Source organism: Leopardus geoffroyi, chromosome C1 (genome assembly GCF_018350155.1).
Source record: "Leopardus geoffroyi isolate Oge1 chromosome C1, O.geoffroyi_Oge1_pat1.0, whole genome shotgun sequence".
Classification (NCBI taxonomy): domain Eukaryota; kingdom Metazoa; phylum Chordata; class Mammalia; order Carnivora; family Felidae; genus Leopardus; species Leopardus geoffroyi.
The window spans coordinates 215500375-215519153 of record NC_059328.1 but is presented as its reverse complement, the minus strand read 5'-3'; the positions used below and the strand labels follow the sequence as shown (position 1 = coordinate 215519153).

General features: G+C 48.7%; 1 protein-coding gene and 1 long non-coding RNA gene across 13 annotated transcripts in view; one reads left to right on the top strand and one right to left on the bottom strand.

Annotated features, from left to right (window-relative positions):
- USP40 (ubiquitin specific peptidase 40) overlaps nucleotides 1–18425 on the top strand; it is a 90611-nt gene extending 72186 nt beyond the window's left edge. For 8 of the 12 annotated variants that reach the window (XM_045481768.1, XM_045481767.1, XM_045481764.1 and 5 more), the window contains 8 exons: nucleotides 329–455; nucleotides 2487–2581; nucleotides 3890–4005; nucleotides 8498–8563; nucleotides 10732–10942; nucleotides 11083–11178; nucleotides 14915–15009; nucleotides 16523–18425. In XM_045481768.1, the coding sequence (XP_045337724.1) occupies nucleotides 329–455; nucleotides 2487–2581; nucleotides 3890–4005; nucleotides 8498–8563; nucleotides 10732–10942; nucleotides 11083–11178; nucleotides 14915–15009; nucleotides 16523–16634 (918 nt within the window). In that variant the 3' untranslated portion in view covers nucleotides 16635–18425. Of the gene's footprint in view, nucleotides 1–328; nucleotides 456–2484; nucleotides 2582–2676; nucleotides 2717–3889; nucleotides 4006–8497; nucleotides 8564–10731; nucleotides 10943–11082; nucleotides 11179–14914; nucleotides 15010–15155; nucleotides 15507–16424 lie in introns of those variants that run through there. The other 4 variants (XM_045481766.1, XM_045481765.1, XM_045481774.1 and 1 more) reach the window with 4 other exon arrangements.
- LOC123599655 lies at nucleotides 234–9180 on the bottom strand. Its single transcript, XR_006713250.1, has 3 exons — nucleotides 8322–9180; nucleotides 823–931; nucleotides 234–486 (listed from the first exon to the last, which is right to left on the bottom strand). It is a non-coding gene; the product is annotated as an uncharacterized LOC123599655 (long non-coding RNA).
- Nucleotides 18426–18779: the final 354 nt, after the last annotated feature.

Genomic DNA, 18779 nt, shown 5'->3' with positions numbered 1-18779 from the left:
GAGGGGCAAGGAAGAGAGAGAATTCCAAGCAGGCTCTGCGCTGATGGCACAGAGTCTGACGCAGGGCCCGATCTCACAAACCACAAGATCACGACCTGAGCCTAAGTCAAGAGACTGGTGCTTAACCAACTGAGCCACCCAGGAGCCCCGATCTTAAACTTTTGATTGTAAAAACAATAAACAGATGTAGCGTATGGCAGTTAGTAATCTAAAAAGAAAAGTAATACATTCAGGAATGTTTTCTGTTATCAAGATATTTCTCTCTGTGGAAGTAGAAATTCACTCCATGCATGCACGTCACAGAAGTTAGAAATGCTCCATTCTTCAGGGTTTCCTGAAGGTGCCCATCTGGTGGTACCAGCCTGAGGGTCCCTCCGGTCATTGGAAGAGTCATCAGGACCAGGTGGACGGTACCCCTTCTCCAAGTGGGGTCTGGACAGCTACTTCCACCCAAGGTGAGAACAGAACAGTGGCAGCCAGTGTGTCCTAAAGAAAAGTAAAGTGACAAAGGAAGTGTGTGTCTTCAGCATAAGGCTGAAAATCGAAACCTGTTTATTCCATAACTCATGCCACGATAACACTATCCTATTTTCCTACAGTGCTTTGTAACCCCTGTAAAGTACTGGCTCTTATTATCCTTATTAATCAGTGTATCAGATGTTTTCACCCCACAAGATCCTCATGAATTTAGCCCATTTATTGTAACAGATTGGGACACTGAGTCTTTAGTCCCTGCAGGGGCTCCTCCGCAGCCCCCACAGCGGAGACCACACCTGCCGGCTCCCTCCTTCCTGCCTCCCCCGCCAGGTCCCCGCCCCTCACCTCTGACTTCTGAGAAGCCCGAGTGCGAACGCTGTTTTACTCTAAGTTGTTCTCCACGGACAGAATTGAGCGCGCACATCGTGATGAGCAAGAAGTCACTAGCAGAGAGCTGGAATGTGTCGTAAAAAGAGTTTCACTTCATTACAGAGAAAACACAAGTTAGTTTTCCTTGTAGCTAAACAAAGAGTATATTTATGGTAGGACCAACTCCTTACATATTTTTTTCCTTTTGTTGTGTTACTTCATTATTTAGCTGTTCTAGTGCCTTGAGGTATTACACACTTAACATTTCTTTTTACCTTTTAAAGCCTCAGTACTGAAATGAACACAGATGAGTCACGTTGTTGTCTCCTTACTCTGAAGTCAGGATTATATGTAAGGAGCAATAAAATACTTCATGTTGAATTACCTCTGAAATTGGCATTAAGTTTTTTCGTTTGTTTGGGTTATATTACATACGCACTAATTCTAAAAATGCTTTGGTGGTAGAATATTAATTATATAGAGAATTGGATACAAACTTAAAAAGCAGTGTCTTTCTCCATGAAAGTAAAGAAAAAAGTTTTTTTTTTTTTTTGAATGTTTATTTTTGAGAGAGATGGAATACGAGTGGGGGAGGGGCAGAGAGAGAGAGAGAGAGAGAGAGAGAGAGAGGGGGGCCCAGAATGTGAAGCAGGCTCCATCCAGACTGCGAGCTGTTAGCACAGCACCCAACTCAGGGCTCGAACTCCGGAACCGTGACATCATGATCTGAGCCGGTCGGATGCTCAACCAGCCAGGCGCCCCCAAAATAGTTCATTTTTTGATAGTCCTTCTATATCACAATATATGGGAAATATGTTTTCGTTCCTGAGAGTTTCCTAAAAGTATCTTCTGGTGGCATCAGCTCATGGTGTACTTAAGACAGAAGAACCACTCACAAAGAGCTTTTTTACTTAATTTACTTAATCTGATATTTTACTGTATGTTAGCACTGTGCCCAGCAATCAACAAAGCAAAAATGAGTTTTAAATTAGTTACCAACTTTTATATTTAGAGTTTTAGATAAGAGAACATTTTGGTTTTGCCTTTTTAAAACAAATGTAGAAAGTCCTTCTTACTGTCAAGGAAATTTTAGTCAGTAAACATTTACTGGCCATTTACTATGTGGCGTCCACCAATCCCAGACACTGGGAAGACCAACAGGATAGATGGAGAATGCCTGCCCTCTGTGGAAAATGACCATCGTCTTGGGGAGACAGAGTAGGAAAGCCATACACACAAGAAAACAGACAAAACGTGTTGGGGTGAGTGTCACGAGAGAAACAAGAAGGTAAAATAGTAAGGGCTGAGGATCCTACCAGTAAAGTCCTCTCTGAGGAAGGAGAAAATGTGGAGAAGAATATTCTAGGAGGACATCACAAGCGTGAGACTCCTCAAACCCACTGCAGTGAGAGAACCGTGGCATTGTGCCCACAGCATCCTCCCTCCCTGCCAGTGTACCAGGCGTGGCCTCCTCCCTTCCCAAGTCCCCAGGGACCCAATTTGAGGAACTCAGATTCGTAGTTTCTTGAATGGAGCTATACTAACCCTGTTTGTAATATCAAAACATGGCGTGTATTTCAGAAATAGGAAGCGAACACACGGCAAAGCTCCTCTCTAACCTCCAGCTCTGTCCCTCGTAGGCGCTCCAGGTGACCTGTATGCAGAGGTTTCCCTCCGCCACGTGGGGGACCTCGAGATCTCAGAAGAGGCCACCTTGCTGGAGCTGAAGTCCCAGGTCAGACTTGCTCCCGTGGCGCACATTAGTGGTGGCGTGGCTTCTTCCAGTGAGATATTAATATCTTCTTCTATTTCCTTTTGCCTCACTTACAGTCTGTTCTGATATGGCATGTGTTATATGCCATGTTCAGTGGTAAGTACCCAACAGGCGACTCACGCATATGGCTCAGACGGCCCCTGGTGTTTGTTTTCTGCCACTGGCCTTGTGCCTTTCATTTCCCCCCACTCTGACAGGCATGCTGTGTGCTTTCATTTCAATTTGTCCTCAGTGACTTGCAGCTTGTGTTCATTTTGATGTCTGTAAGGAAACATGATTTATTGAAACATCTGTAAAGCATTCACTTTACCCCTTTATTTACATTGTTTTTGTATCATCGTGATCCATGTGTTAAATGTTGTCCGTTAAAAGACGAGTTATCCATCTCCCAGGTCCAGACATCAGCTTTACGGTAGGGTGTCAAACTGGATACTCTATCATTTTCTTCTGTATTAACATTAGTAGAGAAAGGGCATTCTGTCCAAATGGAAAGGCTGGATTGAAAACAACCCAAAATGCTTAAGAAGCATCTTACTGTTACTGGGCATCCCTTTCTCTTAAAAAAAAAATTGGGGTGTCCAATTGAGTATCAGTGGCTGACCTTGACTTTCCTGTTGTGTCCTCGGCGTATGAAATAACCTTCCTCAGAAGCAGCAAATGGTCTTATTCCCATGAGGGACAGGAGGGGAGACTTTTTTGTCTTATATTGGATTGAGAGATACAAAATTGCTGTTTTTAGATAAAAAATGAATACTGGCCATTTTATATACTACAACCTAAATCTATAAATAGTTCTCGGCCCCTGCAAAATTAGTGCAGAAGTTGAGGCCTAGCAGTTGCATCCAAAGTTCCGAAACATTTCAAATTCAAGTTCTTTCACTGACTGAGGAAACTCTGAAGAACTACGTTAACGGTAAAGAAAGCGGATGATGAACCCCTTGCTTTCATTGGAGCTCTTGTGAGTTATACTCATAGAAATTAATTTCTAAGTTTCATTTTCTAAAACATGATTTAAAAGGAGCTTATGGCTCAATAGAAAATTCACTTATCCCACAAGCTGGTTTCCCTAGAGAGGAATACAACAGTAACTGGACTGATTTCATTCAAACGATATCCCTGAGATATTTTTTTTTTTGATAGATTTTATCATTATGCGAGATACTCTTTCCCTCAGATGACATTGTGTAGGGCTTCAGTTTCGTCCAAAACAATACATGTTGCGGGAGTGCTTTTTCACACCATTGGAGAAACGTCTTGTTTCTTTTCTAGGCCATGACCTTGTCCTCCTCTGATTTCGTCATCCCGTCCCCAGCCTTCCTTAGAGCCTGGACCTTGGAAAGTAAGCGCCCCAGCAGGCTTTTACGGACCAACCTGCAGCAACTCAAGTAGGTTCCCCCTCGATACTCTGTCTTCCGTTTCCTCCACCGCTGTGGTACTAGGTGGTGAGAGGCCGGGGGAGAAGGCAGGTAGCCTTTTGTCAGGTAGACGCTTTGAAGCAGAAACTCTGGGCCTTTAGTTTGCCACATTAAGCATAAATGTAGCTTTGTGTGTTTTTACTGTGCTTCAGCTACCGTGAACAGAATTTTGAGGTTTTTTTCAAGCTTTATTGAGATATAACTGACATGTTAGCACTGTGTAAATTTAGAATGATTGCCACCATAGCGTTAACGAACACCTGCATTATATCACATAATTACCATTTCTTTTTCATGGTAAGAACATTCAAGGTCTGCTCTCCTAGCAACTTTCAAATATGGGATACAGCACGGTGAACGGGAAGAGCTGGGCTGTACGTTAGAGCCTCAGACCTCACTTGTCTTCCTCCCGGAAGTTTGGACTCTGTGATCAGCATCTCCTCTTTTCCTGCAGCCCTAGAAACCGTCATGTACTCTCTGTTCCTAGGAGTCTGGCCTTTCAGATTCCACATATTTGTGAGATCGTACAGGATTTATCTTTCTCTGTCTCACTCCACGTTACTTGCGTAATGTCCTCAGGGTCCATCCATGTTGTCACAGACGATAGGCTGTCCTTCTTTCTCATGGCCGAATGATAGTCTGTCGCTTACACGTATAGACACCACGTCATTGTCTGTGATGGACACTTAGGTGTTTCCAAATCCTGGCTGTTGTGAATAATGCTGCTGTGAATAGTACCTATTTGAGATTTTGTTTTCATTTCTGTGCATACCCAGAAGTGCTAGGTCATATTGGCAATTCTATTTTTAATTTTTTGAGGAACCTCCAGAAAATTGGCTTCACCAATTTACATTCCCACCAACAGTGCACAGGGCTCCCTTTTCTCCACACCCTCGCCAGCACTTATCTCGTCTTCCTGATGCTAGTGGGAGGTGGCATCTCAGGGTGGTTGCGATTTGTATTTCCTTGATGAGGAGTGATGTTCACCTTTTCACGTGCCTTTTGGCCACCTGTAGATCTTCTTCAGGAAAGTGTCTGTTCGGTTCCTCTGCGCATTTTTTTACTGGACTGTTTCAGAGGTTTCTTGCTTTTGAGCTTTCTGGGTTCTTTCTTAACGCTTTATCACATAGATGATTTGCATGTATTTTCACCCATTTCATAGGTTGCTTTTTCATTGACTGATAGTTTCCTTTGCTGTGCAAAAGCTTTTTAATTTGATGCGGTCAGTCCCACTTATTTTTGCTTTTCTTGGCTTTTCCTTTTGGTATCGGTACCAAATCCAAAAAAGTCATCGCCAAGGCCAGTGTCAGGGAGCCTACCTCCTGTGTTTTCTTCTAGGAGTTCTGTGGTTTGTGGCCTTTCATTCAAGTCTTTAATCCATTTTGAGTTGCTTTTTTTTTAAGTTTGTATTATTTAAATACACCATAATAGAGCACATGTCTCTGAAAATATCACAAATAAAAGATTTTTTTTCTTGTTTCAGCAAATTAGAAGTGGGAAATTTCTACACAGTAGCTGCTATGAGCCTGATTTTTTCCAATTTTTTTCTTTTTTTTTCCATTCTTTTTTTTTTTTCTTCTTTTCCATGGAAGTAGCAACATTAGGACGAGAACACTTACATGCATAAGTACGCTGTGTTTTACAGAGACACAACAAAAGCGTTTGCGATAGATAGAGTGTTGCAAACGCCACATCTCTTTCCTTTATCTCATGTTAGGTTTTGATTGAAACACGTTTCCTTACAACACTTAAATATACAAAGAGTAAGTAGGATGTTGTTAAGGTAAAACACAGGGTACAGACTCTGGCCAGTGCCCTGCTAATTGTTAATGAGAGTAGAAAGCAGATTTGAATTCTCCTCTTAGTTATCTTAGCTTCGTTAGTCATTTCCCTCCTCCCATGCTCCCCCCACCCAAGATGTGCCCCCGTGGATCTTTTTTTCATTTTCTCTACAGTCTCTCCATCAGCCCAGGTTCGTGGGGTGCTTAATGTTCGTATTCAGTCATTTTAATACACCGGTAATGCAGGAAGGGCGGTCAGGTCTGACGGAGGTGCGGTGGCGTGGGGCTGGCACTGGGGCTACCAAAGCGACTGTCTACTGAAGACAACACGGCATCCACCGTGATGAACACGGTCTGAGTTGAAGGCACGCATCTGGCATTACTCTGACCTTCCAGCAGCCCGGGTCTGGCAGTAGTGGATGGCACTGAAGTGAACGTAAATGGCCACCGATGAGAGTTGTGGGTCTATCACGTCCACAAAATAAACTGCCACTGATGTAGTGAAACCGATCTTCTGGGACCACGTAAGAGACTGAGATGATGTGCGTCGCCTCGGGCCCAGTTCGCGCGCAGGAATCGACTGTCCTTAAGCGCTGCAGGCTCCACTGTTCCCAGCGGTGTAACAGGACAGGGCCGATGTCGCCCCGCTGCACCCGGCCGCAGGGGCATGCGAGGCTCCAGCTGTGCCAGTAGCTGTCCGTGGCACAGAGCAGACAGCGGCCCGCATCTTGCCCCCCGCAGCCGGCGCACCGCTTCCGGGGGAGCTGCCGCCCGGCTTCACCACGGCCTGCTTTTCCCCTCGAGGTGGCGGCAAAAAGCGAGCGAGGCCGCTTGGCTTCCAAGGAAGAGTTTTTGAGCTGATTTTTGTGTGCAGCGTAAGAGAGCGATCAGTTCCGTTCTTTTGCACGTGGCTGTCCGGTTTTCCCAGCACCGTCTGTTGAAGAGACTCTCCTCTCCCCAGTGCGGAGTCTTGGCTCCTTTGTTGTAAACTCACGGGCCGTACATGCATGGGTTCATTGCTGAGGTCTCTGTTCTTCTCCATTGGTCTTTGTGTCTGTTTTTATGGCAAAACCATATTGTTTTGGTTACTGTAGTTTGAAATCAGGAAGGGTGATGTCTCCAGCTTTGTTCTTTCTCAAGATTGCTTTGGCTCTTTGGGATCTTTTGCGGTTCCGTACAAATTTTAGAATTGGTTTTCTGTTTCGGTGAAAAATGCCATTGAAATTTCGATAGAGATTGCATCGAGTCTATAGATATCTCTGGGTAATGTGGACATTTTAACAATATTCTTCCAATTCACAAACGTGGAATTTCTTTTCCACTTACTTGTTTCTTCAGAGAGTTTCTGTTATCAGTGTCTTCAGCATATCGATCTTTTGCCTCCTGGGTTAAAATCTCTTCCTGCGTATTTTACTCTTTTCAATGCTCGTAAATGGGACTGTTTTCTTAATTAGTCTTCCTGATAGTTCACTGTTAGTGTGTAAAACATTAAATGATTTTTGTATACTGATTTTGTAACCCGAGACTTTACTGAATTCATTTATTTTAATAGTTCTTTGGTGTTTAGGGTTTCCTATATATAATAAGTCATCTGTAACCGGAGACAGTTTTACTTATTTCTTTTTGATTTGAATGCCTTTTCTACTCCGTGTTTCATTGCTCTCAGAAGGACTTCCAGGACTGTGCTGAACGAGGGCAGCGAGAGCGGGCGTCTTCTTACTCCTGATGGTAGAGGAAGGGCTTGCAGACTTTACCACTCAGCATGTTAGTTGTGAGCTTGTCATATATGGCCTTTATTATGTCAAGTTGCGTTTTGTCTCTACTCATTGTGTTGAGAATATTTATCAGGAAAGGATGTAGAATTTTGGTCAAATGCTCTTTCTTCCTCTATTGAGATGATTCGATATGTACCCTTAGTTTTGTTACTGTATCACATTGATTGATTTGCAGATATTGAATCACTCTTACATCCCTGCAATAAATTCTCCTTGATCATGGTGTAGGATTCTTTTAATGTACTGTTGAATTTGGTTTGCTAAGTCAGGTTTTGTATCAGGGTAAGGCTGGCCTCATAATAGAAATTTACAAGTGTTCCCTATTCTGTTTTTTGAAAGAGCTTGAAGAGGATTGGTATTAATTCTTGAAATGTTTATTAGAATTAACCAGTGTGGGGCGCTTGTGTGGCTCAGTTGGTTAAGCATCCTACTTTGGCTCAGGTCATGATCTTGCAGTTCGTGGGTTTGAGCCCTGCAGTGGGCTCTGTGCTGACAGTGTGGAGCCTACTGTGTCTCCCTCCCTCTCTCTGCTCCTCCCCAACTCATACTTGCGCTCTCTCTTTCTCTCTCTCTCAAAAATAAACATTAAAAAATAAAACACACACACACACACACACACCAGTAAAACCATCTGGTCCTGGACTTTTCTGATTCAGTTCCCTTGCTAGTAGTTGGTCTGTTCAGATTTTCTATTTAGTGCATACTAAGTCTAGTATGTTCCAAGACTTACCCATTGTTTTCCAGCCTGTTCAGTTTGTTGGCATCCATTTGGTCAGTTGCCTCTCAAATATTGAGTGTTCTTACTTAGTATATTCTTTTGCTCAAGAGAAAACTTAGAACTTTCCCCCCAAAAATCTAAAAACTTAAATGTCACTCAATAGTATCTTGTTTCATTTCTTTTATCAGGGAGTATAAACTGGGAAGGAAAACGGAGATCTGTCTAGAGCCCCTTCAGAAGGAAGAAAACTTGGGGTAAGCCATCCTATTCCATGTACATGTCTCGTCAGGTGGGTAGTTTCCTGAAAAACTTAACAATGTGATCAGTAGTGAAGGGTTTTTTCCCACTGCTTGAGTAGCATGGCAGCTTAAACCAGATTGTGTTCTGCAAACATGTCTGTATGTCTGGTGTCTGCAATTTAGAACTCAGTTTTCCATGAAAACAGTGAGTCACAAATGCATACTGACTCCGTAATGATCTCAAAGTGTAGGAAGCTGCTCATTCCCAGCTCTCACCAGTGCATTGAGGGAGTCTGTTGTCAGACTGACTTAGCACAGCACCTGTCACTGCCCCCCCCACCCTACTTTTTCGTCTTCACAGTGCCTGACATATACGTACCGAATTATGCGTTACTGGTCTCCCACTGCTGGGATGTAAGCCTTGTGAGAACACATCCTTTGTGTTTTGGTCACTGCTCTTGCCGCAGTACCTAGAACAGTGCCTGCGTCGTGGTCACTAATTATTGAATAAAGAAACACCCCTAAGGGGTCTGTAATCAACCTTCCTATTTCTTTTCTCATTACAAGAAAGTCTTTTAGGGGCACCTGGGTGGCTAGTCGGTTAAGTGTCCAACTCTTGGTTTCGGCTCAGGTCACGATCTCGCAGTTTGTGAGTTCGAGCCCCACGTGGGGCTCTGTCCTGACAGTGTGGAGCCTGCCCCTCCCCCGCTCACTCTCTCTCAAATAAATTAAAAAATATAAAATATTTTATAAGACCTTCTATCAGTATCATAAAATAGCTTGCTTCTACCTGATGTGATGGGAACACCATTCCTGCTGTTCATCCTGCTGTGTAGTAACCAGGAGCCCTCCATCGACAGGACTTTGATTTAACCCCTCTGCGTTTATAAAAATGCATCCTTTTTTTTTTTTTAATTTACCATTTTTTTTAACGGTTATTTTTGAGAGAGTGGGAGGGGCAGAGAGAGAGGGAGACACAGAATCCGAAGCAGGCTCCAAGCTGTCAGCACAGAGCCCAACGCGGGGCTCAAACTCACAAACTGTGAGATCACGACCTAAGCAGAGTCAGAAGCTTAACCGACTGAGCCACCCAGGCGCCCGTAACAGTGCATTCTCAATACAAACCATATGACCAGGAGTAGTTCCCTGGAGGGGGATTTCTGGATCAGATGCTATGGATATTTTACACTTCTTAAAAGGTAGGGTCCTTTCCGGGTGAGTTACACCAACTGCTGTTCCCACAGGCAGTGGCTATGAGTAGTATTACTTACTTTGCCCTCCGTTGCAAGTATTCAGTGTTGGTTTGAATGTTTGCTAAACTGATAAATGAGAAATGGTTGTCTTCTCTCATTTGCTTCAGTTCTTTGATTGCTGGTAAGACTGGGTATTTCTCAAAGGCTTGTAATTAGAAGCCATTTGCATTTTGCGAGTGTGAATTAATTCATATATTTTGTGTGATTTTATAACGGGGTCATATGAAAAAGTGGTTTGTGAGTGCTTTCTCAGTGACACTGACCCTTGGTCACATCTGTTGTAAGTGGTACATGTCCCTTTGCAGACCAGGCCGTGCACTTGCTTGGACCCCCTCCCTGGCAGCTCCCTGTCCTTGACCAGCCCCCAGAGTCCCCCACCCCCACCACACCTGCACCCTCCCCGTGCCGCTGCCCCCAGTTGTTCCCCCATCGTGTCACCCCTTCTTTTGGTGAAAGCACCCACACAACAGAAACGTGTCACTTAAAATCCCACATGGTCTCAGCACCCTAAACGCCCAGCAGTTGTGCCCGCTTCTCCCCTCCCCACCTTCCAGCTGGAACCCCATGTCCCGTACCACCCCACACGCCCAGCTCCTCCCATCCTTCTGCGTTTGTCTCCCTGGGCCCCTCTTCCCCGCGCCAAGCCTTTGCTCGCTTCTCCCTGGCTGCCCCGCAGCAGCTCAGCCTTCGGGCACCCGTTCCATAGCTCTGTCCGGCGACCTCGGCACACTGGCCCGGCCCGGCTCGGTGTGGGAGCTTCGCCCCGCTCGGGGCCAGATCGGCACCGAAGGAAGTCAGAGTAGGGAAGAGTATTAGAGGGTCTTGGGAAAACCCAGGAGAGTGGGAGGGGAGGCTTCGCCCGTCACGCTCCCCTACGGTTACTGCGTTCTCACTTTGTTCAGTCTGACACTCGACTGTTTTCTGGCGCAGGCCTCACGACGTGGTGCTGAGAACACAGATGCGCATCCCCGGCAAGAGGGCATACGCCCCGCACGTGGACTTGGTGTGGGACACCGCCTGCGGCTGGACCGCCGGCTCCTTGAGGCAGCGCATCGCCCACTTGTGCTCTCTTCCCGTGGAGAAAATTGAAATCGCCAAGTACTTCCCCGAAAAGTTCGAGTGGCTTCCAGTCTCCAGCTGGGTAAAGTTGTGGGCCTTTCTCAGAGAGCCTGGGCCTCGCCAGTGTAGTCACTAGGCCACGTGCGCTTTCCCACAGATAGGGAACTTAGTGAGAACCTGAGATTGACTTTTCTTTATTCAAGATGCTTGATTTCTCTATAGAACCAGCAAATTACCAAGAGGAAGAAGAAGAAAAAGCAAGATAATTTGCAGGGAGCACCTTATTACTTGAAAGATGGAGACACTGTTGGTATCAAGGTAAGTTACTTAACAGCAAATGTACCACTTCAGTAAAACACCAAGATCAAGTGGTCTTTTTTTTTTTTTTTTTCTTCAACGTTTTATTTTATTTTTGGGACAGAGAGAGAGCATGAACGGGGGAGGGGCAGAGAGAGAGGGAGACACAGAATCAGAAACAGGCTCCAGGCTCTGAGCCATCAGCCCAGAGCCCGACGCGGGGCTCGAACTCACCGACCGCGAGATCGTGACCTGGCTGAAGTCGGACGCTTAACCGACTGCGCCACCCAGGCGCCCCTCAAGTGGTCTTATAGAGAAGTTGTATCAGTTCTTCAAGGCTCAGATAATCCCGTCTTCTAGAAATTGTTTCAGAGAATGGGAAGCAGAAGAGAGAAAGCCAGGCAGCTCGTTATGAGGTCAGTAGGACCTCAGTATCAAAACCTTAATCTGGGTTTGACTCACATGAAAAAAATGCTTTTGAAGTTGTGTCGTTCAGTGCGTTGCCGTAGGTTTTCGTAGGTTCCTGTATTAGGGGAAGACCTTTCCTTCCGTTCCTACTTTGTTCCTTTTCTGTTCATCCCGAATGAGCACTGTGATACCAAATCCCTACTGTGTCTGCACCTGTTGAATTAGCTTCACAGCTTCCCACCTCTCATCCGGTGTCCTGTTCCTATATAAGTGACAGAGCCACCTGGCTTGCCTCGGACAAACCTACTTTTCACACTGTAATATTTCTAGGTTAAGAATTAGTCATTTCGATCCTTGATTTAAGAATTAACTTCCAATATTAAGTTGACTAAGGATTAAATTGCTGACTGATATTTTCACATCAAGGAACCAGTATTCCCTTACCCACCACTTGCATTCAGCATTGTAATAAACAGTGGGACCCTTCCCAAAGAACAGTAAATAAAGAAAAAATTGCGAGAGAAATAAAGGAAATTCTAAAAGGAAAGCATGAAACTGTTACGTGCAGTTCTACAAAGGAGATTCAAGAGACTGTACAGATAAACCCTCAGATCAAGAGAGGTCAAAAGACTGCAGGGTCGGTATATGTAAAACTACAAGGTACCCGGGAATGCATCCAGGCAAAAGATTTCGAAGGCCTCTCCAGAGATCACAAAAACATTGAGCAGTATTGAAGCTTCAGTTAGACACACAGCAGTATTCCACCTCACAGTACAAAGATAGCAGAATGCTTCCCACGTCTGTGAAGTAGTGGTGGTCAGTAAGAGAGATAAACTCACGAGCAGGAGCACAGGGCAGAGAGCTGAGGTGTTTAAAGACCACGGTCCAGGGGCACCTGTGTGGCTCAGTTGGTTGAGTGTCCAACTTAGATCATGATCTCACGGTTCGTGAGTTTGAGCCCCGCATCGGGCTTTGCGCTGACAGCGAGGAGCCTGGAGCCTGCTTCAGAGGCTCTGTCTTCCTCTCTCTCTGTCCCTCCCCCACTCATTCTCTTTCTCTCTCTCTCAAAAATAAACCAACAGTAGATAAGAAAAGACCACAGTCCGGTGCTCACCTCACCAGGTACAAAGTGACAAGGGCAGGCAGGAGGGGGGCACTTGAAACGACATTAAAAACGGGTTATTCAGTAACTGGTACTGGGAAAATGGGTTATTCGTACAGGAGAAATTCTCATGAAGAGGGTCCCCAAATTTATTTGAGCTTCAGGCCCTGGAAAATCTGTATCCAGCTCTGCTCACACCAGATACATCAATATGAAAACTCAAATGTGAAAGGCAGTGATTTCCAACCTTTAGAAGATTTAAGAAATCCTTCTTAACCTAAGTCATAAGGATGTTCTCAACATAAGAAACAAAAAGCACAGACCAAAAGAAAAGGACGGATAAATCTGCACTAAAAGTAAAAATTACAGGGGCACCTGAGGGGCTCGGTCAGTTGAGCGTCTGACTCGAGCTGAAATCAAGTCACGATCCCAGGGTCGTGGGGTCGAGCCCCACATTGAGCTCCGCACTGAGCGTGGAGCTTGCTTGAGATTCTCTCTCTCTCTAAACAAAGAGTAAAAATTTTAGTTCATCAAAGGAAATGACAGTGAAAAGGCAAGCCACAAAGAGGAACAAGATCGGTCACAAGGATGATGGTCCAGAATGTGAAGGACATCTGTAAGTCAGTTATAGAAAGACAGCCCGACAGGGGAGACCGGGGCGAGGATGAACACACACACCTCCCCCCCCCCCGCCCTGTTCTTGGGAGGAGACTGGCCAGGAAGCACGGCCTTTGAGGTGAAGCAGCGGCCGCCTCTGGCAGGGGCGCACGCGGGCTGGCACCGGAGACAAGTCCACGCCGGGCAGGACGATGCTTGTGCGCAGCAAACCCCGGCCATTCCTAGACACAACCTGAATCAGCTCACACACGAGTGAGGAGACGTGCGGAGGGCTCACCTCAGCATAGGTCGGAAGAACTTCAGTGATCCTCAGAAAGGGGACAGATAAAACGAAGAAAGGTATTAACGTGGTGATCTAGAACACGGCAGTTACAATCCGTAAATCAGGGCGACATATGTCAACGCGGACAGACCTCCAATTACTTAGGGTTGAAAACAAAGTCACAAAGTGGTCATTTACAGGAAATGTAAAACCCTGTAAAGTGCGGAGGGTCCCAGAGGGTCCCAGTCCTGGGTAGTCATCGGGGCGGAGGGAGGACGGCAGCAACCAGGCTCACCTCCACGGAGCACTGGCCTCTGACGGGCAGGGGGCCAGCGGCAGAATAGGAGTTTTCCTTGGAAAATAAATGTGCAAATGTGGTCAGAGGTCAGTGGTGTTAATAGCGGTCACTGAGCAGCTTTTTCATCTACCCGGCACCGTCCACGTGTATACGTTCACCTCCGTTTTTCCCCGTGACCCCCCGTAGGAGTAGGGGTCTCGGGACGCACTTACGTAACTGGCTCCCGGGCCACACGCCTGCAGTCTTGCAGGTACCGCTCTGAGGACGTGGACATCAGCCCGTTACCTCTGTATTTCCTCTTACTTTGCAGTCAGCTTTTCTCAGCTTTGCACATCATACGCCACTTCCCGAATAAAGGTTCCTCGTGCAGCACTTACTGGAACAGAAATCGTATCGTATTTGTCACTTTTTCTCACCTGAGAGCTACTTGTAAAAGCAGCAAAACCCTCCTGCGTGTCCTCAGTATCTTAGCACGTAGCTGCCCCTCCCAAAGGCACACGACCGAGGTGGTCAGCCACACAAGACGGTGGCAGGTGGCGAGCGTCAGAATGGCCACTTTGGGATGCACATGTTCCTGTGAGCACTGCTCAGCTGTCGCACAAGCGACGTGTCCCCATGTGCTGAGCCGGGACGGGGGGGGGGGGGGGGTGGCCAGGGCTCATGGCGAATGATGTCCACGTACGAAGCCGATGGCCCGTGCCAAGAGTGGAGAGGTCTGGTCCCTCGGGAGAACGTGGGAACAGCATCTGGGGACACCGGAGAGTTAACAGACGCCCACGGTGTCACTGTGGAGGTGTGCAGGTGGCCGCTGTGACAGGATTTCTGAAACAGCTGTGCTCCTGGCCGGGGAGGACCCTGTGCCGGCCGTCGGTGGGGCTGTGTGCTCAGAGGCCGGCGCGGCATTTCCACTGCTGGCTGAGCATGTTTCCAGCACCAGCAAGTCTTACGTTCGTTGTTTAATTTATGTCAGTTCAGATATCCTTCTGTTGATGTATTTTTTTGCATACGTCTTAAAAGTAGGCTAAGAAGAGATCCGAAAACATTGTTCCTTCGTTATTTTGAAATGTAGAATCTCCTGGTTGAGGATGATGAAGATTTCAGTACCGTCAGAGATGACCTGGGAAAAGAGACACAGAAGCAGCTCGCTCTGGGAAAACAGAAAAGGTACGGCCAGTTTCTCTCACACGGGCAGCGTCCCCTCGAAGGCCCTGATGGCAGCTCTTCCCACCTGTGCTCTTGATCGAGGCTCGGACAGGGATCCTTCTCCGCTGTCCATGCTCGTACATGCTCCTTTGGTCACCTCCTGACAGACTTTCCAGGAACAGGGACACAGCCCGGGCGACATGGGCAACAAGTCACTAGGAGGAAACCCTCCCCCCGCACCCTGGTCTGGTCTCCCGCCTCCTCTCTGCCACTTGCTGGGCCTTTTCCTCCAGACGCCGAAACCCTTGGGTGGACAGATGAGCACCGCCGTCACAGAGCGGCTCCAGCCTCTGCCTGCTCGCTCACTGCCCTTCATCCAGCACCTCCCTGTTCACGCCAACCCCGCGCCCTCCCCGTTCTCTCCCCACTCTGCCAATATGGACTCTTTCATTCCTCTTCGTGGAGCTCACCTTTCCCCCCAATCCCCTTCCCCCCACCCATAAACCAGGTACACTTACCAGAATCTGCTGGAACGTTCCATCAGTATTGATACTTGAGACTCCGTGTGCCTGAACAGGGCTCTCACCCCAGTATCCGTGTCACCCCCATGCAGGCCCTATCAGGGGCGCCATGGTCCTCCCGATCTGCTCCCTGCTTCCAGGCTCTTGAAGTCTGAGTCCTCAGCTGGCTTTTCCCTGTTCTGATTGCTTCTTACCCGAGTTACTGCCACAGGCTTCGACGTAACCCACCTGCCCGAGCCCCTGCTCACCTCCTAGTCTTCACCTCCTCCTACCCGTCCCCACCTTGGGTACCGATGTGTCAGGCATGCTGCCAGGGGCACCCGGCGGGGCCGGAACAAACCACAAGGAAGAGAGGGCCAAGCGGGAGCCAGTGTCACTCTGGCACCACACCCACAGCAGTCCACGGGGCTGGACGTTTCAGATCCTTTGCGTCTGTCGATCTTAACATGTTGATTCAAAAGGTAAAGATCACTCTGCCATGAGACGTTTTCATCTGGCAGATTGGAAAAGGCCCCAAGTCTGACCCGCTGTGTGGACAACGTGCAAAAGCCCATTGTCCTGACATAGGGTTGGCGAGGCGGGGGCAGGGGAGGCGTAAATTGAGGTCCTCCGACTGAACAGTTTGTAAATACCTGTCAAAATTGCAAACACGCGTCCCTGTGGCCCGTCGTAACTTAACCCTAAGAAGTTGGAACGGGGGTGCCTGGGTGGCTCAGTTGGTTAAGCTTCGGCTCAGGTCATGATCTCATGATTCGTGGGTTCAAGCCCTGCATCAGGCTCTTTGCTGACAGCTCCGGGCCGGGAGCCTGCTTTGGATTCTGTGTCTTCCTTTCTCTCCGCCCCTCCCCCGCTTGCACTCTCTCTTTCTCAAAAATAAACATCTAAAAAAGTTTTTTGTTTTTTTTTTTTTAAAAGCTAGAATGAATTTCAGAGTCATTCCAAATCCCCCAACCCGGTGAGGCCTGTGGTGTCCACGACCATGAGTCTATGACAGCCTCTCCTGTCTCCCGCAGCCAAGAAACCCTCCGTGTGCAGAGCAGTGACGTCTTCTCTGGTGTCAAGACGCCTGCCCGGCCCCGTGCACCAGAAGCGTCTCTTTCCATCCACGTCGGGAGTTTCAGATAGTGCGGGCAGCCAGCGACGTCCCCGTGGCCTCCGCACCCCAGCAGTGCCGGTACCGGCGGGTGGTGGGCATGGGCGCGCTGCTCCCCCCACAGCTCACCGGGTGCTGCTGTGCGCACACGCGTGTGGTTTTCCGCCTCCTGCGGATGGGATTCCAGACCCTCCGTTTATTACGGGCAGAGGGACGTTCCATCTCCGGCCAGAGAAGCGCGCTTTATCACGTGGCCGAGCTGCACCCCCACCTGGGGGGCTTGCACAGACCTGGCGGTGTCCCACAGCGGCTGGTCACATGCTGCCCTTGCACCACACCTGACCCTGGCTGCCATCTGTATGAGAAAGTTCACCCGTTCCCCGTTAACTGCAGGCACGGATAAAGCGGCACGTCGCTACCCTCCGACGGGTCCGCCGTCTGAAGCACTCACGTTCTTCTGTCTTCACGGTTCAGACGAGGTTGCCCCCGCGTCCACAAGGATTCTGACAGCTCAGCTCACGCCGACGGGCCGGCCAGGCTCACTCTGGGACACAAAGGGTGTTTCTGGCCCCCATGCGGCACATGATCCCCCCCCTTTGACCAGAGTTAAAACCGATTCTAAAGCGTTAGCTCTCTTTCCAGGATGAGACAGGGTGGCCTCTCGGGCTCGGTGGACGCTGCTGAAGAGAAGGAAGCCTCGGGTGTGGCCACACCGGTGGCAGCTCGGCAGCCCTGAGGTGCCTGCCCTCCGCCCCATGTTGTCCGTGATCAGAGCCTTCTCGCTGCTGCTGCGAACGCCGGAGCCTCTGTGTGTCCGGAAGCCCGGCCGCGGCAGACGGGCCTGGCGTGGGCTGATGGTCCCGAGTTTCCTCAAAAGAGAAAACCTAAACCAGGATTCTGTTCCTCCTAATTAAGCTTGGCTAATAAAGACCTCAGCGGTATTTGTGACAGACCTACATCTGTCCCCGAGCCCGTTGACCAGGACACTGGGATGGTGCACGCAGATTCCAGCTGGGCCGGAGCAGGATTCCCGAAAAGGTAACGTGCTCTTACCTCAGATGAGGCTTTGCGGCAGCTCTCGTCGTGAGGCCATCGCCTCCCCTCCCCACCGCTGCCGACACCGCACTCGGTGGCGGGAGGTGGCAGGAGGACAGGTGCGGGCCAGCGTCCCAGCCGCATGAGCCGTGTGTCCACAGAGCTGGCTGCTTCCGAGCGGCCTGGCCCCGCCCCGCTCCTAGCACAGTCCCAGCCGCCGTGGAAGACCTGGGCCTCCGTGCACGTGTCTGGCGTCAGGCCCCGGGTCGCATCCCCGTTTGGACTAAAGCGGTGGCGCCGTGAGAAGCCAGACCTGGACCCCAGGCTGCTCTCGGGCCCCAGGGGCTGGATCTGCCCGAGGGTGTAGACGGGCTCCACGGATGCACCTTGCGCAGCCACCAACGCTAGACGCGAGGGGGGCCGTGGCTGGAAGCCCACCCCTCGGCGTAGAAGCTGTTCCGTTCACACGAGCTCCGTGGTCGGTCCCTTCGTGGTAAGGTCATAAAATGGTGACGTAATAACTAAAGAGCTTGGCTGTGGAGAAGCCCGAGCCCTTGCCAGACGGTGCCTTCTTGGGCCCGCGGTGAGCCTGCCTGCCTTCTGTCCATCCTTCTGTCCGTCCTTCCACATGGGGGTGGAGTGGGGGCCCGGGGGGGCTGTGAGACCTTGTTCAATAAACCATTCTTCACTGTCATCTCCACATCTGATGTGCACCTGTTGTTTCCTGCTCCAGCCGCTTTTGTTCCCAAACGCACTTCAGAGGCTAAATAAACGTTTATATTTAGAAATGCTGTCTCAGTCCTGCCTCAGAAATTTAAATTCTGGGGACTCCTGAGGAAGACTACCAGAAGAAACTGCAAGTTTCTGGAGAAGGGGAGTGGTGGTTGCATTACAGAGAACATTTATCCCACTAGGACATTTTTCTGGCAAAAGGGGAGGGGAGTGGGGCACCAGAATTTCCCGATGATCAAAAATCATGCCTTCGAAGATGGCAGTTTCTCTCTGGAACAGACTTCATCGCGAAGGACCACAGAGGCCACCGACAGCCCCTCACGTTCTGTGCTCTGTGACATGCCCATCCGGGGCACGGGTCAGCAAAATAAATTCACCACGGGTGTGTGTACATCCTGGAAATTCGCTCA